This window comes from Aquarana catesbeiana, linkage group LG02, assembly GCF_042186555.1.
Source record: "Aquarana catesbeiana isolate 2022-GZ linkage group LG02, ASM4218655v1, whole genome shotgun sequence".
NCBI lineage: Eukaryota > Metazoa > Chordata > Amphibia > Anura > Ranidae > Aquarana > Aquarana catesbeiana.
In genome coordinates this window covers 755580805-755603293 of record NC_133325.1, presented here as the reverse complement: position 1 = coordinate 755603293, position 22489 = coordinate 755580805, and the positions used below count along the sequence as shown (strand labels likewise).

Genomic DNA, 22489 nt, shown 5'->3' with positions numbered 1-22489 from the left:
CTGGGGGCAGAGCGAAATGCGTTGGGGCGTGGCCTGGCCAGAGCCCAGTCTGAGACTGCCACATATTTCTCTATTAGTGGATTTGCAGCGATGGGCGGCTTGAGAGACCTCTGCTTCACTACATGCTGATGTTTGGAGCAGAGACAAGCTCCGTTCCCAGCCAGCACTCCTAGCAGTTGGCAATTGGGATCCTCTAGGAGCACAAGCGGCACCCACATCTGTACGTTATTTGTGGTCACTACTCTATGTATACTACAAATCCCATACTTCATAATACATAGTCCATCTCAGGAGCAAGCAAGAGAGGGTGACTACATTTCAACTTACAGTGGGACCATGGAGAATGAATGTAGCCACCCTCTAACAGCAAGTCAGATCACAGCAGCAAAAGAAAAGGAATTTGGAGATCTGAAGGAGGCTGAGAGAAATAGAAGGTATATTTTGAAGTTAAGAATCCATAATTGAATACATTTTTTTTTAAAACCAGTTTAGTGTCACTTTATCATATTTGCTTCCACACAGTGAGAACACAGCTCCTCCGTAGATACTGCATAGCGAGGGAAGGTTGTCACCCTAGGACAAGAAGCATGTTACTGGCAGGATCACTAGCTGAAAATAACCAAAAAAGAGCCTGAAAACAGAAAACTAAGGCACCCACCTTATCTAAGGATTGGTACTTCAATATATTACATTTTTGTTCTTGTGTTTAGATATTGAGTCTTCAAACTTAAAATCAACAAAAAAGATGAACAACAAAGCTTGGAAGTCAAGTTTTATAAATATTTTACAAGTTTTAAAAAACTACTGTTTTACAAAAAAAAAAATATATAAAGTAATAAGTTATTAGTCCTCAGTCTTCACAATCCTTTTGCAATCCATTCCTCCCAAGAGAGCTAGAGAAGATACAAAACCAAACTCCAAAATTCACCTGTAAAGGATAAAAAAATAAAATAAATTAAAATGATGGTCATATCAGGAGAAAAGGCCATGCATGTTCTGCCTGTCTTCTAAAATACCCCCCCCCCCCCCCCCCAACAAAAAAAAACAACATTCCCCTCTGGGTGATCTATGTACATTGTAGGGATTTAACCAACTCTGTCACAGATTCATACCTTTTGTTATTCTAAGGAAATACTGTAATTATTGGCGTATAACACATATCTTAATTTTAAGAGGGAAGTTGTCATTGCCCAACATTGCACCCTGATCAGTGCCCATCTGCAGCCTCGCCATTGCAGCCTGCAGTGCCCATCTGCAGCCTCACCATTGCACCCTGATCAGTGCCCATCTGCAGCCTCACCATTGCACCCTGATCAGTGCCCATCTGCAGCCTCGCCATTGCACCCTGATCAGTGCCCATCTGCAGCCTCGCCATTGCACCCTGATCAGTGCCCATCTGCAGCCTCGCCATTGCACCCTGATCAGTGCCCATCTGCAGCCTCGCCATTGCACCCTGATCAGTGCCCATCTGCAGCCTCGCCATTGCACCCTGATCAGTGCCCAGCTGCAGCCTCGCCATTGCACCCTGATCAGTGCCCAGCTGCAGCCTCGCCATTGCAGCCTGCAGTGCCCAGCTGCAGCCTCGCCATTGCAGCCTGCAGTGCCCAGCTGCAGCCTCGCCATTGCAGCCTGCAGTGCCCAGCTGCAGCCTCGCCATTGCAGCCTGCAGTGCCCAGCTGCAGCCTCGCCATTGCACCCTGATCAGTGCCCATCTGCAGCCTCACCATTGCACCCTGATCAGTGCCCATCTGCAGCCTCACCATTGCACCCTGATCAGTGCCCATCTGCAGCCTCACCATTGCACCCTGATCAGTGCCCATCTGTAGCCTCACCATTGCACCCTGATCAGTGCCAATCTGCAGCCTCACCATTGCCCACCATTGCACCTTGATCAGTGCCCAGCTGCAGCCTCACCATTGCACCCTGATCAGTGCCCATCTACAGCCTCACCATTGCACCCTGATCATTGCCCATCTACAGCCTCACCATTGCACCCTGATCAGTGCCCATCTGCAGCCTCACCATCGCCCACCATTGCACCCTGATCAGTGCCCATCTGCAGCCTCACCATTGCACCCTGATCAGTGCCCATCTACAGCCTCACCATTGCCCACCATTGCACCCTGATCAGTGCCCATCTGCAGCCTCACCATTGCACCCTGATCAGTGCCCATCTGCAGCCTCACCATTGCACCCTGATCAGTGCCCATCTGCAGCCTCACCATTGCACCCTAATCAGTGCCCATCTACAGCCTCATCTTTGCCCATCAATGCAGCCTCACCAGTCCTGGATTACACAGAGCTGAGATCTCCTGTGTACTTGGCGCTCACAGTCACACACAGTCCCGCCTCCTGGCCTTGCTCCTACAGAACATCGGTCCAATGCCAGGACATGTGACATCTATGCTAGGAGCCGGGGCAGGAGGCGGGACTGTGTGTGACTGAGCACCAAGAACACAGGAGATCCTAGCTCTGTGTAATCCGGCAGCGCTCACCCCCTCTTTCCCCTCTGAGGCAGCCAGGTATCGGCATATAACATACACACGATTTGCCCCCTATTTCCAGGGGGAAAAAGTGCGTATTATAAGCCGATAAATACGGTAGCTGTTTGTTTGTCTGTGTGGGTCCATGACTGGGAGTGACTTTATAATTATCAATCAGCTGCTGCACTTGCAGGGTTCTAATTAGGAAAGTGGCAGGGTCTGTATCCCTTTGGACATTATTTCCCTTTGGGAGCATCTCACTAAAAATGCCATTTTTGTTGCAGGGGATGCCCAAAATCTGATTTGTATTTTATTGCAGACTTCTGGGAAAATCAGTGAGCCAATTACACACGCAGGAAATGACATTTCTGGGGGGGTGCTCCATATACCTTCAGGTTGCTATATTCCATTTTAAAGAAAATGACAGCGGCTACAGATTGAAACACAACAAATCCACTGTGGCCACTGTTTGGGTTATAGGAGCTATGCCCAGAGGTCTCCCCGAAGCAGAGTGTTTTTCTCGCCTCTGCCAACGGGAGACCTACTGGATATACACATTGGATACCCTCCGCCCTGGTGGTTTGAATGAAGAGCCGACCATTAATAGTATTCTTTGATAAAAATGTCCTTACACATACATTTCATTTGTTTTAGGTTTTTGTTTCATCCATACCAATTCTTTTTTATATTATTGTTATTTTTTAGGGTACTTTTTTTAACATAAAGCATTGGTGGTCTGATATGATCTTTCACGGTAAAAGTAACCCACATCGTCTCAAAATAATGTTTTTTTCTTTATAGGTGTTTGAAAAAAAAAAAAAAAAAAAAAAGTTGTGGGCCACCAAGATATATTGAAATGGGTATATATTGATACCTGGAGCAAGTTACTTAGTTAGTTATTTATATATTCTTTATTTATATATATATATATATATATATATATATATATATATATATATATATATATATATATATATATATATATATATATATATATATATATATATATATATATATATATATTATATACACATACACAGTGTTTGTGTCCCTTAGGCCCCAATCACATTAGGTGATTTGGAATCTTGGACACAACCGCTACAATTCTGCCGACAAGCATGACGTGTTCTTGGGTGCCTTTTTTTTTTTTTTTAAACAATCTCTTTGTTTTTCCATTTTTCAGACAACAAGAAAAAGGAAGCAAGCCAGGGGGTCTAACTCATGCAGGAGTAGACCTACCGGTCAAAACAAAAAGAAAATAAAAAAAAAAAAAAAAAAAGACAAAAATGTGCTCGACAGTATACAGAAAAGCATGCTGGCTCATAATAGGTTAATATAATAGGATAAATATAAATATAAAGATAAACATAAACGGATAAACAAGACAGATGACCCAGGTCCCCCTTCATCTAATGCCGCGTACACATGATCAGAATTTCTGACAACAAAATCCATGGATTTTTTCCGAAGGATGTTGGCTCACAAATGTTGTCGGAAGTTCCAAACGCGAGAACGCGGTGACGTACAACATGTACGACGAGCCAAGAAAAAGGAAGTTCAATAGCCAGTGCAGCTCTTCCGCTTGATTCCGAGCATGCTTGAACTTTTGTGCGATGTACTTGTGTACACACGATCGGAATTTCCGACAACAAGTGAAGTTGCCGGAAAATTTGAGAACCTGCTAGCAAGCCTTTGCATCAGTAAGGCCTCATTCATATATGCAGCCGAGGGATGGTAAAAACAGGCTGTTGATCTGCGTTTCTACCGCCCTGACCGCTGAGCTGCAAGTTAATATGGCCAGCTGCCATGCTAGCACACATTGCCTTTGTTACAGTGGAGGGAACATTTATACAACATGGCACGCTGCTTGTCAACTGCCTCTGAAAAAGGTGACCCAATGCAGATCGACTTTTCAGAGAGGTGGTAAACTCTAGCGCATATGTAAACAAGGCCTAAATGCTTTTTAAAATAGTTAATTCATCTTTACCAAAAAACGGTCTATGAAGTAGGGGTTTGTGTAGAGAAAAACAAACTGTGCGGCTTTAAAGCGGAGCTCCATACAAAAGGGGAAGCTCCGCTTGTTTGCTTCCTCCCCCCTCCACCGCCACATTTGGCACCTTTCTGGGGGAGGTACCTGGTTTTGACAGGTACCCGTCCCCACATCTGAGAGACCTCCTTCCCCTGCCCCCAGGCTATTCACAAAGCGCAGCGCGCTTCACGCATGCGCAGTAGGGAACCGGCTGTTAAGCTGGAAGGCTTCACTGCCAGTTTCCCTCAGAATGAATGGCAGCAGCAGCACCCGTGAGCCGATTAGAAGATTGGCTGGGGTGCCGACATTGCGGATCCCTGGACAAATAAGTGTCCTAAAAATAAAAGTCAGCAGATTCAGCATTTGTACTTTTTAGATGCGGGGGCTGGAGCTTCTCTTTAACTGAAGTTGGATAATGCCCTTGCTAAAGATGCTGGCCATTGACATACCTCCCGAAGGCAGGTTGAAAAATTCTCAGAGATGCCCTGGTTGCTAGGATGTTGTTAAGACACTCCCAGCTGATACTGCTCACCCCATCATAACAGGAGCGAACTCTCAAGCCCCCGCACATGTGCAGTCCACTATCTCTTCCATCTCAGAATTGCTGAGCTCAGAGCTTGCGTCAGGAGAGAGAGAGAGTGCACAAGGAAGAGCGTTTGAATTGGCTGAGAGTGTCTTAGCAACATCCTAGCAACAAGACAGGATGGGATGACGACATCTCTGGGAATTTTTCAGGTCAGACTACAGGAGGTACGTAAATGGCCTACACCTATAGCAAGAGCATTATTTAACTTTAGTCAGAGCTGCGCAGTTTGTTTTTGTCTACAGGCACCCCTTATCTGCATAGGCAATTTTTTGGTAAAGGTGAACCAACCTTTTAAGGCAGTGGTTCTCAACCCTGTCATCAGGGCCCACTAACAGGCCAGGTTTGCAAGATAACTGAAATACATCACAGGTGATATCATTTGCTGCTCAGTGATTGCAGTATTCTAGTCTGCATCTCCCCAAGGTAATACATAAAACTTGGCCTGTTAGTGGGCCCTGAGGACAGGGTTGATGACCACTGATTTAAGGGACCAGGATTTTCACTCCATCCAGAATAAGGAAATCAATTTCCGATGGATATATGTTCCTCAAAACATTTCAGAATTTTCTTACCTCAATCTTCTTTTTTCTCAGTTTCATCTTTTTCTGCTTCCTCCGCTAAGCGTCGAAGTTTTTCCTCCCGTTCCTGCTTTAACTTTGCCTCAATTCTTTTACTTTGGTATATCTTGGCGGCAGCGAAGGCCAGACACAGCAGCACGGTCTTTGCTGCTAAAATGTACATCAACAATGGGAAATTCTCCAGTACCTGCCATAGGAAAATACATTTCAGTGATTTAAAACATGAAGGCCTCTTACACATGGAGAACTAAAAACGCCAGGCAGAAAAGGTGAGGATAGGCTGTATAGCACTTGCATGTATTTGTGCAAGTTCATGTATATACGCAGCGTACACATGTAAAAAATTTTTTTTTTTTCTTTAAATCAAGAGAGTGTGGCCTATGCAAATATACATGTACATATGTATGTAAAAATACTGACCAGCAATGGTGATTTTTGTGTATTTCTTCTGATTTAAATGCAGCCTATTGTTTTAATGTGCCTGCACACACACGTGCGCAAACTTGTGCTGCATATAAAACATAAAAAAAATAAAATAAAAAAAATAAATCAGTGTTTCTGGTCAGCGTTTTTACACTTTTACACACATGCATGCATTTACGTCACACTCCCTTGATTAGCTACATCAATACTGGGTACTTTCACCCCCTTCCTGCCCAGGCCAATTTTCAGCTTTCAGCTTTGAATGAAATTGTGCGGTCATGCAACACTGTACCCATATGAAGTTTTTATTTTATTTTTTATTTTTATTTTTTAGACAGAGCTTTTTGTTGGTGGTATTTAATCACCACTGTGTTATTTTTTGCTAAACAAATTTAAAAAAAAAAAACTGAAAACAAAAACGTTTTCTTAGTTTCTGTTAGAAAATGTTGTAAATAAGTCATTTTTTTCTTAACTGATGGGCACTGATGGGGTTGCAGTGATTAGGCGGCACTGATGAGCACTGATGAGATTGCACTGATGAGGCTGTATTGATAGGCTGCACTGATGGGCACTGATGAGGCTGCATTGATGGGCACGGATGAGGCTGCATTGTTAGGCTGCATTGATAGGCACGGATGAGGCTGAATTGATGGGCACTAATGGGCACTGATGAGGCTGCATTGATAGGCTGCACTGATGAACAACCACTGATGGGCACTGATGAGGCTGAACTGATGGGCGGAACTAATGGGCACTGATTGGGGCTGCACTGATAAGCAGGGCACTGATGGTCAGTGCCCTGCTTATCAGTGGTAAACGATGTGCTGACAGGCTTGTCAGTTAGGCCCCTTTCACACTTGTGCGACTTGTCCTGCAACTTGGGACTGCATGACAAGCTGTACCCCATTATTTCCAATGCGTACCACTCATATCTGTGCGACTTCAAAGTAGTCCCTGCAGTACTTTTGTCCGACTTTGATGCGACTTGAGGTCCAAAGACATCAAGATTACAAAGGCATTGCTTCAAGTCATGTCAAAATTGCATCAAAGTCGCAGCAAAAATGGCGGTAAAGTCATGTGACTTTCAGGTCGCACAAGTGTGAAAGGGGCCTTAATGGCGCTCCTTTCCTCCCACAGACATGGAATAGGAGGAAAGGACTGCTGGTAACCGGCAAATCTGTTTACATGTGATCAGGACAGCTGATAACATGGTATAGGGCAGTGTTGGCGAACCTTGGCACCCCAGATGTTTTGGAACTACATTTCCCATGTACTCTGCAGCGTAGTTGAGCATCATGGGAAATGTAGTTCCAAAACATCTGGGGTGCCAAGGTTCACCATCACTGGTATAGGGCCACTGTAATTGGCCCTTTAGACCCCTTTCACATGGGCGTTCCATTTGTCCATTTTTCATCCATCCATTGACAGATGAAAAACGGACACCAGTGCATCTCTATGGTAAAATGGATGATCATCCGTTTACATCCGCATCCATAAACATCTGTTTGACGGACAAACAGAACGCCCGTGTGAAAGGGGCCCTATCCCGATCTGGAACCTGCTATGTACGAAGGTCAACGATCACAGATAGGGCCGGTACAAGGGGTGGGCAAAAGGGGCGGATGACCTGGGCGGGACCATTTACTGGAGGAAGGGGGGGGCGCAGTAGAGGCCACGCTACAGACCTATTAAAAATAGGAAAAACCGCGCTAGAAAACCTAACAACAAAAAAAACAAACAGTAGTAGAGGCCACGCTACAGACCGCTTTGATCTGTGGCTGCAGCGCTCCCCTCCCACCTCCTCCTCTTGTTTGACACACAGCGCCGGGAGCACTGAGTAGGGGTGTGTGTGTGTGTGTGTGTGTGTTCGGCGGCGCCGTAAAAAAGACCCGCCCCCCTAGACCGGCTCATGTGGTAGCAGATTGAACCAGTGTTCCGCCTATCACACGAGCCAGTCTAGGGGGGGCGGGACCTTGTTACAGGGCCGAACACACACACACAGATCCAGCTGTGTGACACACATCGCTGCAGGAGAGGTCGGCTGTGTGATCCATCCAGGGCAGGCTATGGTGAGTCTGCATTCATAGGCAAAGTGAGGCTGAAAATATGGTCACCGAGAGAGAGGCTGCGATTATGGTCACAGAGAGTGAGAAATGAGAGAACTCCTGCGCTGTCTGAGAGACCTATACTAAGGGACACTGCTGCAACACCTATGTGACTGATCCAAACAGACAGACAAAATTGCATAAATAGAGGCGAGTGGTAGTTGCGCTGTGACAAAAGGAAAAAGGGAAGTGGAAGGGGCTAAATAAAGTGCATAGAGAGGTGAAAAACGGCCGAAATGAGTGCAGCCACACAGACACTAAATACAAATGCACTGAAAAAATGAAAGTGCTAGCATAAATAAATGGTTAAAATACGTGGCAAAGTAAGTAACAGTAATAAATCACTCAAAAAATATATCCAAAAAATAGTCCAAGTGAATGAGGACTAGTATCGAACTAGCACATAAGTGACAACTCAGCAAACTGATAGTGACAAATCCAAATGGATGAGTAGATGACAGTCCCATCACCAAATAGTACAAAGTTACCAAATGATAAACAGTTCCAATCAAAGGGGGAAGATCTTCAGTGGGGACACCTCTGTGTTCGCAAGCAGCTCACCTTACTGCTGTAATGTATACAGCTTGTGCTTAGATGCAAACCACTAGCAGGCATGGATATCCCATCCAGTTATTCAGGGGATTCCGATGGTGGATATGCAGGATGGTTTATAAAAAGACATAAAGACATAAACAGACAATATATAGTGTAACTCTGTGACGGTCAGAGTGGAAGGGAGGCAAGACACAGAAGGAGGGTGCACTCACTTTTTAAAAATGAGTGTGGGCATCAATCCTTGAACGCCGAGTTCGTATGCCTCAATGGGTGTCTTCAATCCATCCCTGTTTCTCAATGCTGAAAAGACTGTATTTGGGTATAGCTCTGGATGTAACCAGCTAATCATTCCAGGGAAGCGTCTAAGGTACTTGAAGTTTTACTAAACTCATTCCCTTAATTACTCCAACTAGCCACTGCTGACCTGCCCCAGAGAGGCTGCAATTATGGTCACACAGGCTGCGATTATGGTCAGAGAGAGAGAGAGGCTGCGATTATGGGCACACAGAGAGAGAGGCTGAAACTATGGGCACAGAGAGGCTGCAATTATGGGCACAGAGGCTGCGATTATGGGCACACAGAGAGAGGCTGAAACTATGGGCACACAGAGAGGCTGCGATTATGGGCACAGAGGCTGCGATTATGGGCACACGGAGAGAGGCTGAAACTATGGGCACAGAGAGGCTGCAATTATGGGCACAGAGGCTGCGATTATGGGCACACAGAGAGAGGCTGAAACTATGGGCACACAGAGAGGCTGCGATTATGGGCACAGAGGCTGCGATTATGGGCACACGGAGAGAGGCTGAAACTATGGGCACACAGAGAGGCTGCGATTATGGGCATAGTGAGGCAGCATTGATGGGCACAGTGGTAGGCTGCATTTGATGGGCACTGGTGAGACTGCATTGATCTCTTGTATCATGTCTGCAGTCTCTGAGGGAAGTTTGCTTAATTAGCAATGGTATTGGTAATATGCAGCAGAAAGGGGGTTAATGCACTGTCACTGATGCATTAGTATAGATCCCGTCGTCTGTAGGCGCTGTAGCTTTTCACAGGGGGGGGGGCGCAGTTTTTCATCTTCACCCTGGGCACCGGATGACCTTGTCCCGGCACTGATCACAGAGCATGGGCGATGAAAGTTGCAGGAGGTGTGCAGGGGGCAGAGATCTGGGAGGATGTCTATGGATTCTCTCCCAGAACTGGATGACTATGCTGTAGCCGTCTTTTGGATATAGCGCGGTCAGCAAGTGGTTAAATAAAAAAGCTAGAATCGTTTTTACACATGTGTAATGCAAACGAATGAGTGCAAGTGCTATAGAGCCCTTCTTCACATTTTCTTTCTGCCAGGAATATCTGTACATCAGTACTGTGCGCAAGTACCATTAAACACATCCTTAGTCCATAAGGGCTCATTCACATGGCCGTTCACCGCCCAGATCAGTGTATGTCTGGTGTTTACACTCCGCTGCCGCGTCTGGCAACAACACGCAATTATCTCACTTTATGGGGATTTCTCTCACTTCCTGTTTTGGCTGTGAGACAGGAAGTGAAGGGAAATCTCCCCCAATGAGACACAGCAAAAAAATAAAACTGACAGGAGTTATAACCCCCCCTCTTAGTCTGTCCAAAATGAGTAAGAAATGTTTTGCCTTTAGTTCTACTTTAAATGGTGTTTTAACTTTTGTCTGTGGGTCTCCTACCTAAAGTACGTTTTCAGCCTAAAAAAATAACACTAATCTGCATGGTCATCTGTGCAAACGCTTCTAGCTATTAAAGAGTTAAGCCTATGCCCTTTTTTACCACTAGATGGTGATTTCTTTTCTTGCCTCTTTGTGTCTCCACCTCAGCAGCCATTTTGTCTGAGCCTCTCCCTAGCTCTTGCACTAAAATGATCTCCATAAAAATGGCGGACACCCCGGAAGCTCAGTGCACTGTACTGCGGACACATCAGTAATGAGGGATCTAGCAGCCTTTTCCACGTGTTTTAACTCTGCAGGATGGTGTCTTTGTAATTATTACTTCCATGGAGAAAAATAAGATACAAATCTGCTGATCCCTCATTAGACATATGTCACAGCCCTGATGTGATGTCAGGCAGAGATCAAGAGGGGAATCTGGGGGTTATTAGAGACTAATGATCCCCCCAATCTGCTGCATCTTCCTCACTACCATCTCCCCTCTAAGAAGCCATGGCTGCCCCCATAATCTGTTCCCTGACCTGTCTGGTCTGCTCTGTCCATACTGAGCTCTGGTCTGTCTGCAGATCATCATCTATGTGAGATTGTCACCGTCTCTACGATCTGCCGTCATCTATGTGAGATTGTCACCGTCTCTACGATCTGCCGTCATCTATGTGAGATTGTCACCGTCTCTACGATCTGCCGTCATCTGTGTGAGATTGTCACTGTGTGTACGATCTGCTGTCTGCACTCACCTTCCAATTGAACTCCATGGTCCTAGATTGTCAGCGAGAGGTCAATGCGGTGAGATCACAAGGCTTCCTCTGCTGATCAGACTTGTAAATGAGCCGGATCTATATCCTCAGACTGGACCCGCCACTGGGTGGAGCCCGACCCCTTCTGGAATGTTCAGGCCTGCTCCGAAGATTGACAGAGAACAGATGTGTATAGTAATTGTAGTCACCGTCTAGCTTCTGGTGTCACAGAACCAGCTGGAACGACAGACCAAAATAGCATCAGATGTACATTCCGTGACCCCCAAACCGAAACATTACTTACAGTATCTCACAAAAGTGAGTACACCCCTCACATTTTTGTAAATATTTTCTATCTTTTCATGTGACAACACTGAAGAAATGACACTTTGCTACAATATAAAGTAGTGAGTGTACAGCTTGTATAACAGTGTATATTTGCTGTCCCCTCAAAATAACTCAACACACAGCCATTAATGTCTAAACTGCTGGCAACAAAAGTGAGTACACCCCTAAGTGAAAATGTCCAAATTGGACCCAAAGTGACAATATTTTGTGTGGCCACCATTATTTTCCAGCACGGCCTTAACCCTCTTGGGCATGGAGTTCACCAGAGCTTCACAGGTTGCCACTGGAGTCCTCTTCCACTCCTCCATGATGACATCACAGAGCTGGTGGATGTTAGAGACCTTGCGCTCCTCCACCTTCCGTTTGAGGATGCCCCACAGATGCCCCAATAGGGTTTAGGTCTGGAGACATGCTTGGCCAGTCCATCAAGTTTACCCTCAGCTTCTTTAGCAAGGCAGTGGTCGTCTTGGAGGTGTGTTTGGGGTTGTTATGTTGGAATACTGCCCTGCGGCCCAGTCTCTGAAGGGAGGGGATAGAGTTGCCACCTCATCCCTTTAAACCCGAACAGATATTAATTACACAGGTTCTGTGGCCGATTAACGTGGTAATTAAACTCACTTGGTTTCTTATCTGCATTGAATTAACATCAGAACCTGTGTAATTCATATGTGTTCGGGTTTAAAGGGATGAGGTGGCAACTCTAGGAGGGGATCGTGCTCTGCTTCAGTATGTCACAGTACATGTTGGCATTCATGGTTCCCTCAATGAACTGTAGCTCCTCAGTGCCGGTAGCATTCATGCAGCCCCAGACCATGACACTCCCACCCAAGACACACTTGTCTTTGTACTCCTCATCTGGTTGCCGCCACACACGCTTGACATCATCTGACCCAAATAAGTTCTTGGTCTCATCAGACCACAGGACATGGTTCCAGTAATCCATGTCCTTAGTCTGCTTGTCTTCAGCAAACTGTTTGCGGGCTTTCTTGTGCATCATCTTTAGAAGAGGCTTCCTTCTGGGATGACAGCCATGCAGACCAATTTGATGCAGTGTGCGGCATATGGTCTGAGCACTGATAGGCTGACCCCCCACCTGTTCTGAGTGGAACCTGTCCTGTTAAACCGCTGTATGATCTTTGCCACCGTGCTGCAGCTCAGTTTCACTGTCTTGGCAATCTTCTTATAGCCTAGGCCATCTTTATGTAGAGCAACAATTCTTTTTTTCAGATCCTCAGAGAGTTCTTTGTCATGAGGTGCCGTGTTGAACTTCCAGTGACCAGTATGAGAGAGTGAGAGCGATAACACCAAATTTAACACACCTGCTCCCCATTCATACCTAAGAGCTTGTAACACTAACGAGTCCCATGAAATCAGGGAAGGGAAAATAGCTAATTGGGCCCAATTTGGACATTTACACTGTTATACAAGCTGTACACTCACTACTTTACATTCTAGCAAAGTGTCATTTCTTCAGTGTTGTCACATAGAAGATATAATAAAATAATTACAAAAATGTGAGGGGTGTACTCACTTTTGTGAGATACTGTACATGTCTTGAAAACTGATCGGTCCTGATTTGTTGCATTATTTTATATTACACATTACTATAGACCTACACAAGTAATATATCAGAATTTTGAGGTTTATTAATAGTTTGTGCCATTAGAAAAAAATAAATGCATTGGCCTTTGTTGTCATTCCAGGACATTCCAAACTGATTTTCACAGCATTTTATAACACAGCATTTTAGGGATGATGTAGACAGCGGAAGTATCTGAAATTGGTTCTTTGAAATCTATTCCTGGTCATTTTTTATTTTGCTCGTTGTGTAAAGATGTACACAGACCACGAGATCCAGTTCTGGTTGCTGGTTCTGGGTTATGTGGTGAACAAAAAGAGAAACGGGAGACGGTGAGGAATTACTGGGTGCACCCGCTGACCAGCCAGAGGTTCTCCAAGGGACAGTTTCACCTCCGTTATGGAGATCTGCGCACGTGTCCCAAGAGGTTCTTCAATTACTTCAAAATGTCCATCGGAACGTTCGATGAGTTGCTGGAGTTCCTGAGATCGGCGCTCATACGGAGCGACACACAGATGAGACTGACCATATCCCCCGAGGAGCGGCTCTGCGTCACTATAAAGTAGGTTGGTGTTGAAAACCCACTGCAGATCAGATTTCAATAGTAAATGACACCTGAGACGCAGGTTGCAAATGCAGTGCATTTGCCTGCACCACATCACATGGTACGAAAGTACCATGCAATCTGGTTGCAGTGTGTTTCTAAAAGTAGTGAATGCACTAATTTTGGTGCAGGGCGATTTTAGCCCCTTCAAAATGAATAGGCTGAAATTGCACTGCACAGAACTGCATGTGCAGGCATGGTGTGAACTGGTCCTTAGTCCAGTCTAGATACAGGTTGGTGGTTTTAAAACAAACCTGTGCATCATCCATTTAGTGACAAGTTTGTTTTAATCCTCCACCCCTCCCCAACATATAATGACCTAGCCCAGTGATCTCCAAACTGCAGCCTGGGGGCCAGATGCGGCCCTTTTCTTGCCTTCATCCTGCCCTGGGGGCAATACATCTCCCACTGATATCAACAGTGGGGCACCATTTCTCCCACTGATATAAAAAATGGGGCACTATTCCTCCCAATGATACCAACGATGGGGTACTATTCTTTCCCCTAATACCAAATCTGATATTTACTGCCACTGATGGCAGGAAAATTTCCACTACTGCTGGCCACAGTCCGGCCCTCCTAAAGTCTGAGTCCCGGTTCCCACTTATGTGATGTGGGAGCCCTGGGAATTCACTGCGAGTTTCCGCATCGCATCCGACTCACACGGCAGTTCACACTGCCATATGCGAACTGCTGGGAGTGTAAATATATTGTTAATGACACCCCCATTTCAGCTCGCATATCGCACCGTGAACTGACAGTTCGGACATGATTCAGATCGCATGGGTGTGAACATCCATGCAATCCAATTCTGGTGCGGACCAAAAAAAAAGGTCCTGTGCGAGTTTGGTCCAAATGCGATGCAATATCAGCCATACTATCTGTATGGCTAAAATGGCATTGCATGTGATTTGCAGTGCGGTGCGAATCACATGCGATATCGCAGAGCGCACAAGTGTGAACTGGCACTGAAGGATAATAAACTGGCCCTTTTGTTTAGAAAGTTTGGAGACGCCTGACCTAGCCAATGGGAGCTGTCTCATAGTCCACAGTCTCCATGACTCCAGCAAGTTGTAGGTTACATTATATGCATCTATGGAGGTCTGAATTAACCACTTCCATATCGGTCCTTTTTTGGAACTTTTTGTTTACAAGTTTAAATGAGTATTTTCTGCTAGAAAATTACTCAGAACCCGCAAAAATGTATATATTTTTTTTAGCAGAGACTCTAGGGAATAAAATTGCGTTCATTGCAACTCTTTACATCACAGGGTATTTGCGCAGCAATTTTGCAAACGCTTTTAAAAAAAAAAAAACAATTTCATTAAATTAAAACAAAACAGTGAAGTTAGCCCAATTTTGTTGTATAATGTGAAAGATGATGTTACGCTGAGTAAATAGATACCTAACATGTCACGCTTTAAAATTGCGCACACTGGTGGAATGGCGCAAAACTTAAGTACTTAAAAATCTCCATAGGCGACGGTTTACTCTTTTTACAGGTTACCAATTTAGAGTTACAGAGGAGGTCTTGGGCTAGAATTGTTGCTCTCGCTCTAATGCACGCAGCTATAACGCACATGTGTGATTTGACCGCTGTTTACATATGTGGGCGCGACTTACATATGCGTTCGCTTCTGTGAGTGAGCATGCGGGGACGGAGGCGCTTTAGATTTTTTAAAAAATTTTTTATCACTTTTATTCCTATTACAAGAAATGTAAACATCCCTTGTAATAGGAATAGGGCATGGCAGGTCCTCTTTATAGAGAGATGTGGGATCTATAAGACCCCACATCTCCCCTTCAGGCTGGAAAGGCCGAGAAAAAAAAAAAACTGTCTCAGCCTTTCCAGCCGTGTCCTCGGCATTGTTTACTTCCGTCAGCTCGAACGTGACGTCATAACATCGTGCCCAGGCCTCCGAGAGTCATAGAATTGACTGGGGACCATCTGGTCACTGGAAATCTCTATGCTCAACTTCCGGCGGTGACCGATTCATTCTCCGGCTTGCCGATTGCATGGGCGGCCCGGTAGAAGCACCTGAGGGCACCCCATTCTGGCCACCTGTGAGAACGATCAAGTGGCTGAACTGTCGCTATGATTGTTCTTACGGTGCACAGAATCGCCGGCCAAAAAAGAGGATATCTGAATCACTCCTGTAGCTGCACCCATCATTCAGATATCACCACTCAAAATCAATAACGTCATATGACTATCCCCTCTTCAGTCTATCATGAATGCTGCTGCCAGACTTATCCACCTTACCAACCGCTCAGTGTCTGTCAACCCTCTCCTCCAATCCCTACACCGGCTCCCAATCACCCAGCGAATTAAATTCAAAGTAGTAACCACAACATACAAAGCCATTCACAACTCTGCCCCGAGCTACATCACTAATCTTATCTCCAAATATCACCCAAATCGTCCTCTCCGCTTTTCTCAAGACCACCTACTCTCAAGCTCTCTTTTCCTCCTCCCATGCTCATCTCCAGGATTTCTCCAGAGCCTCTCCCATCCTCTGGAACTCGCTACATCCACCTGTCCGGCTATCCCCTACTCTTGCTACCTTCAGGCGATCCCTGAAAACTCATCTCTTCAGGAAAGCCTATAATGTCTCCAACTAATCTTTTACCGCTTCCATCAGCTCATTTCCCACAGTTACAACCTATTGTAAGACCTGCCCCACCCTATTAGATTGTAAGCTCTTCTGAGCAGGGCCCTCTTAATCCTCTTGTATTTTATTGTATTATAACTGTATTGACTCCCTTTTATATTGTAAAGCGCTACGTAAACTGTTGGAACTATATAAATCCTGTATAATAATAATAATACTAAAAATAATGACGTCCTTGGGCTGGAAGTGGTTAAATTGCACCTGTTGCTTTTTCCTGCATATTATTCAGTGAGAGAGGGCTAGAACCCTTGTTAACTTTTTATTGCTGCCTGCATTCCCTTTAGAGATCTCTTCTCACTTTCTGCTACAGTCACGAAGTTGTCACCGGGACAGGAAGTGAGGGAAAATCTCCCCCCCCCGAGAGGACAAAACAGAGATGGCCATAGACATGTTGAATGTAGGCCGATTTCCTGCTGAATGGTGCATGCATCCTTGCTTAGCAGTGCATCACACATTAGGCTACATTCACACTACAGTAACGTGTCAAGACACACAAAATCAAGTGATTTTTGTGAACATTTACAAAACACACAAAAAGTGCACATCACACCTGTGGTCATTCATTTTTAAAAAGCAGGTGAAAACTGGTCCAGCTGTACATAGAAACTAACCAGCTTCCAGGTTTTTGTGGCAAAGCTTCATTTAACCATCTGAAGTTAGAAGCTGGCTACCATGCACAGCAGCACCAGATTTCCTTTCACACGGTTGGACCGCTCAGGTCTGCCTGTCAGTTTTGTCAGCGAATCCGAATGGGCGCTCCATGTTAGCCTATGGAGCGACGGATGTCAGCGGTGACATGTCCACTGACATCCGACCTGGTGCAATCCGCTAAAATCAGATGGATAGCCCTACGTTCGCATCCGTCCCTATCGGATCAGATCGGGTGAGATCTGATGAAAACGGACATGCTGTCCGTTTTGATCCGATCTCTCCATGGCAACCAGCAGCGCTCGACAAGCCCCTCCACGCTCAGTGAGCAGAGAGAGACCTGTCATCCGCCGGCTCAGCGGAGATCAACGGAGAGATCTCCTGCTGAGCTGACGGACTCCGTGACAGCGGATCCGCCTCGTAGGAATGAAGCCTAAAGCCTCGTACACACGATCGGATTTTAGTCCGAGAATTATGTGATGACAGACTGTTTGCCTAAATTCCGACCGTTAGTACCCTCCATCAGACAATTGTTGTCCAACTTTCCGCCAACAAATGTCGGATGGCAGGCTAGTAAATTTTCGGCGGACAACGGTCTGTTGTCAGATTTTCATGCTGTCAGCGAAAAATAGCCGATTACCGGCCCTGTTGACATCAAATGATCAGCTGTCATTGGCGGACGGCTGATCACGTGGTAAGGGGTCGGGATCGACCCCTTACTGCGATCTGTGATTAGGCGAGTCTCATAGACTCGCTGATCACAGAGCGCGCCGCGCGCGCACGGGACGACGTCAATAGACGTGGTCCTGGCAAAGCAGGTCCGCGCTGTAGCCATCATTCGGCTATAGCGCAGATCTCAAGTGGTTAATCAGCCACAGAACCTGTGTAATTACTATGTGTTCGGTTATAAAGGGACGAGGTGGCAACCCTATTCGCTGGGTTCCCGCATCGCAGCAGTGTGAGTGGCCCTGTTGGCTGGTGTAGCTCTGCATAGAAACCAATCCGCTTCCAAGTTTTATTGTCAAATAAGTGCACAAGCTGAAGTTAGAAGCTGATTGGTTTCTATGCAGAGCTACACCATATTTTTGCACTTGCCAGTTCTAGTAAATCAACCCCAATGTCTTTAGTGACATGGCAAAAAAAAAAATCTATAATGTTCAGTAACCACTAGCAACCCCTATCAAGCCTTCAGGAGTTCAGCACAGTCAGGCCACTGAAAGGTGCTGCTGGTTAGTTGCTTTAGGTTACTGTGCTCTGAACATTGCCCTTTGCAGGATTAAGGCAACTCTGTTGTAGGACCAGACATCTGGAAAAAGTGATTCCATGCGATAGGAGATACTGTATACTGCCCTCGCCAGTGGTCCATATTTCCTACCTTCGCTTTGTTTCAGACCTGTAGCCTCCGTCACCCTCATCGCCATTTGACACTGCCAGGAGCGTCATATACCCGTGTTCTGTGCTGTGGTTCCTTTGACCTTACATCGCTACAGAACTTGGCAGTGTCATGAAGGGTCAGAAGATGAAGCTACAGTGTGCCGCAGGGGACGATGGCATTTGATACTCCTCGTAATGCTGAAGAGTTTGATGGAAGCTGCAATGTGGAACAGTGAGAAGGTAGAACTCACACAGACTGTGGGAGAGGTAAGTATATGGTGTCTTATTATGCAGGCTCTTGCTTTTTTCAAATGTTTGCTTTAGTTTAACCAGAGGCTTTGAGCTGTAATGAGCACTGTACACTTGCATGCTATTTATACTGAAGCGGTTTTCTTGATGGTTCCACCTCTGTTCACAGTGGTGATCGTTGTTACCAACAATAAGCCCTGGTTCACATTGGTGTGTTTTGACATGTCAAATCGGTGGCAATTGCCGGCAATGGCACCGTCCTAATCGGGGCGACGCTGCATCTGCGGCGCTGCACCGATTTCAACAAAGTAGTTTCTGTACTACTTTTTGCGATTTCGGGGTGCAATTTCCATTAACTTCTGTGCAGAAACCCGCACAGATGTCTGTGAAATTGCCGCCCCGAAATCAGGACTGACTTGCGGGAGTGAAATCGTGCACACCTATTTTTGGGCAGTTTCTGCCATTCTTCTTCTTTGCAGGACCTCTCAAGCTCCATCAGGTTTCATGGGGAGCATCGGTGCACAGACATTTTCAGATCTCTCCAGAGATGTTCAATCGGGTTGAAGTCTGGGCTCTAGCTGGGCCACTCAAAGACATTCACAGAGTTGTCCCGCAGCCAGTCCTTTGTTATCTTGGCTGTGTGCTTAGGGTCATTGTCCAGTTGGAAGATAAACCTTCACCCAAGTCTGAGATCCAGAGAGCTCTGGAGTAGATTTTTTATCAAGGAAGTCTCTGGGCATTGCTGCATTCATCTTTCCCTCTATCCTGACTAGTCTCCAAGTTCCTGCCGCTGAAAAACATCCCCACAGCATGATGGTATTGGCCAGGTGATGAGCGGTGGCTGGTTTGCTCCAGACATGACGCTTGCCATTCAGGCCAAAGAGTTCAATCTTTGTTTCATCAGACCAGAGAATTTTGTTTCTCATGGTCTGAGAATTCTTCAGGTGCCTTTTGGCAAACTCCAGGTGGGCTGTCATGTGCCTTTTAGTGAGGAGTGTCTTCCATCTGGCCACTCTACCATACTGGCCTGATTGGTGGAGTGCTGCAGAGATGGTTGTTCTTCTGGAAGGTTCTCTTTCCAGAGAGGAACGCTGGAGCTCTGTCAGAGTGACCATCAGGTTCTTGGTCACCTCCCTGACTAAGGCCTTTCTCCCCCGATAGCTCAGTTTGGCCAGTCAGCCTTCTCTAGGAAGAGTCTTGGTGGTTCCATTCTTCTTCCATTTACAGATGATGGAGGCCACTGTACTCATTGGGACCTTCAATGCTGCAGAAATGTTTCTGTACCCTTCCCCAGATCTGTGCCTCGATACACTCCTGTCTCGAAGGGCTACAGACAATTCCTTAGACTTCATGGCTTGGTTTGTGCTCTGACATGCACTGCATACTTACCAACTGTCCCGAATTTCCCGGGATTTAGACCCTTTTCCCGGTTTTCGCAATTACCGGGATATGTCCCGGGAAATCCTTGTTTTCCAGATTTTTCACCACCGCCGCTAGAGGTCTGCAGCCAGCAGAGACAATGTCTCCACCGGCCGCCATTTTCTTGAAGACCAGAACAAACAAGAGGCCGGGTGGCTGCCAATAGAAATTGAGCTGCGGCACCGCCAACCTCCCGCCCTACTGCCGGTCTGTCTGTGACCTGATGTGGGAAGGGGCGGGGGGTGGGCTGCGCCGCAGCTTAATTTCTATTGGCAGCCAGTCGGCCGGCTCCGCCTATTTTGCTCCACTGACTCTGCCTGTTGGATCTGGTTTTCTGTAATGCCGGCGGAGAGAGTCTCCGCTGCTGGGGGATACCTGAAGAGAGGGGGGCTCTGACTGGGGGATACCTGATGAGAGGGGGGCTCCACTGGGGGATACCTGATGAGAGGGGGGCTCCACTGGGGGATCCCTGATGAGAGGAGGGTTCAACTGGGGGATACCTGATGAAAGGGGGACACCGCTGGGATTGCCTGGTGTAAGGAGGGACTCCGCTGGGAATGCCTGATGTAAGGAGGGACTCCGCTGGGAATGCCTGATGTAAGGAGGGACTCCGCTGGGAATGCCCAATGTAAGGAGGGACTCCGCTGGGGACACCTGATCTAAGGAGGGACTCCGCTGGGATTGCCTCATGTAAAGAGGGACTGGTGTAAGGAGGGACTCCGCTGGAAATGTCTGGTGTAAGGAGGGACTCCGCTGGGAATGTCTGGTGTAAGGAGGGACTCCGCTGGGAATGTCTGGTGTAAGGAGGGACTCCGCTGGGAATTCCTAATGTAAGGAGGGACTCCACTGGGGACACCAGATGTAAGGAGGAACTACGCTGGGATTGCCTGATGTAAAGAGGGACTCTACCGGGATTGCCTGGTGTAAGGAGGGACTCCGCTGGGGACATCTGATGTAAGGGGGACTCCACTGGGAATGCATGATGTAAAGAGGGACTCTACTGGGGATACCTGGTGTAAGAGGGAATCCGCTAGGATTGCCTGGTGTATGGAGGGACCCTGCTGGGAATGCCTGGTGTAAGGAGAAACTTCGCTGGGAATGCCTGATGTAAAGAGGGACTCTACTGGGAATGCCTGATGTAAAGAGGGACTCTACTGGGATTGCCTGGTGTTATGAGGGACTCCACTGGGATTGCCTAGTGTAAGGAGGGACTCCGCTGGGAATGCCCGATGTAAGGAGGGACACCGCTGGGAATGCCTGATGTAAGGAGGGAGTCCGCTGGGGACACCTGATGTAAGGAGGGACTCCCCTGGGATTGCCTGATGTAAGGAGGGACTCCGCTGGGGACACCTGATGTAAGGATGGACTCCCCTGGGATTGCCTGATGTAAAGAGGAACTCTACTGGGATTGCCTGGTGTAAGGAGGGACTCTACTGGGATTGCCTGGTGTAAGGAGGGACTCCACTGGGGACATCTGATGTAAGGGGGACTCCGCTGGGAATGCCTGATGTAAAGGGGGACTCTACTGGGGATACCTGGTGTAAGAGGGACTCCACCAGGATTGCCTGGTGTATGGAGGGACTCCGCTGAGAATGCCTGATGTAAGGAGGGACTCTGCTGGGAATGCCTGATGTATGGAGGGACTCCGCTGGGGACACCTGATAACAGGTGACGTGGCAAGTGACACACTTTGGGGTTCCACTGATTCTACATTATGGTGAGTTTAACTATTTCTTTTTTTATTACAATGTAATAATAGAAATAATGCGCTTCAATCATCCTGTCACCATAACAACCATGGTGCTGGGATGATTGAAGCGCCAACAACAGGTGTTTGGAGCATCTTTATCTGCTGATTGTTAAACTTTCTGAAATACACATATTTCTATTGTGGTGTAGAATCTGGGCCTGCTGTCCCTCCATCCCTCATTTCTTTCTTGCTTTTGCTCTCTTTCTCCCTTTGTTTCTCCCCTCCATCCCTCGTTCATCTCAGACTCTAACCATGCCCCCTTTGAGTCACACCCCATTTAAGCCATGCCCAATAGTTAGCTTAAACCATGCCCATTTAGCGTCGCATTTGTATCCCCCCCTCTATGTCAAACAAATGCCCCGCCCCCTAATTATAACACTCCGCCCATAGGCCAAAAAGTGTCCCTATAAATTTTTTTACAATGTTGGCAACTATGGCACTGTTAACTGTGGGACCTTATATAGACAGGTGTGCACCTTTCCAAATCATATCCAATCAACTGAATTTACCAAAGGTGGACTCCAGTCAAGTTGAAGAAACATCACAAGGAGGCTCAGTGGAAACGGGATGCACCTGAGCTCAATTTTGAGTGTCATGGCAAAGGCTGTGAATACTTATGGCCCGTACACACGATCCGAATATCGTACAAC

General features: G+C 46.5%; 1 protein-coding gene across 1 annotated transcript; it reads right to left on the bottom strand.

The window, feature by feature from the left end:
* Nucleotides 1–759: 759 nt before the first annotated feature.
* LOC141130101 (small integral membrane protein 11-like) lies at nt 760–11346 on the bottom strand. The gene is made up of 3 exons (XM_073618060.1): nt 11197–11346; nt 5671–5863; nt 760–928 (listed from the first exon to the last, which is right to left on the bottom strand). Exons 1-2 carry the CDS (start codon nt 11212–11214, stop codon nt 5672–5674), a joined length of 210 nt encoding a protein of 69 aa, XP_073474161.1. The 5' UTR covers nt 11215–11346; the 3' UTR covers nt 760–928; nt 5671.
* Nucleotides 11347–22489: the final 11143 nt, after the last annotated feature.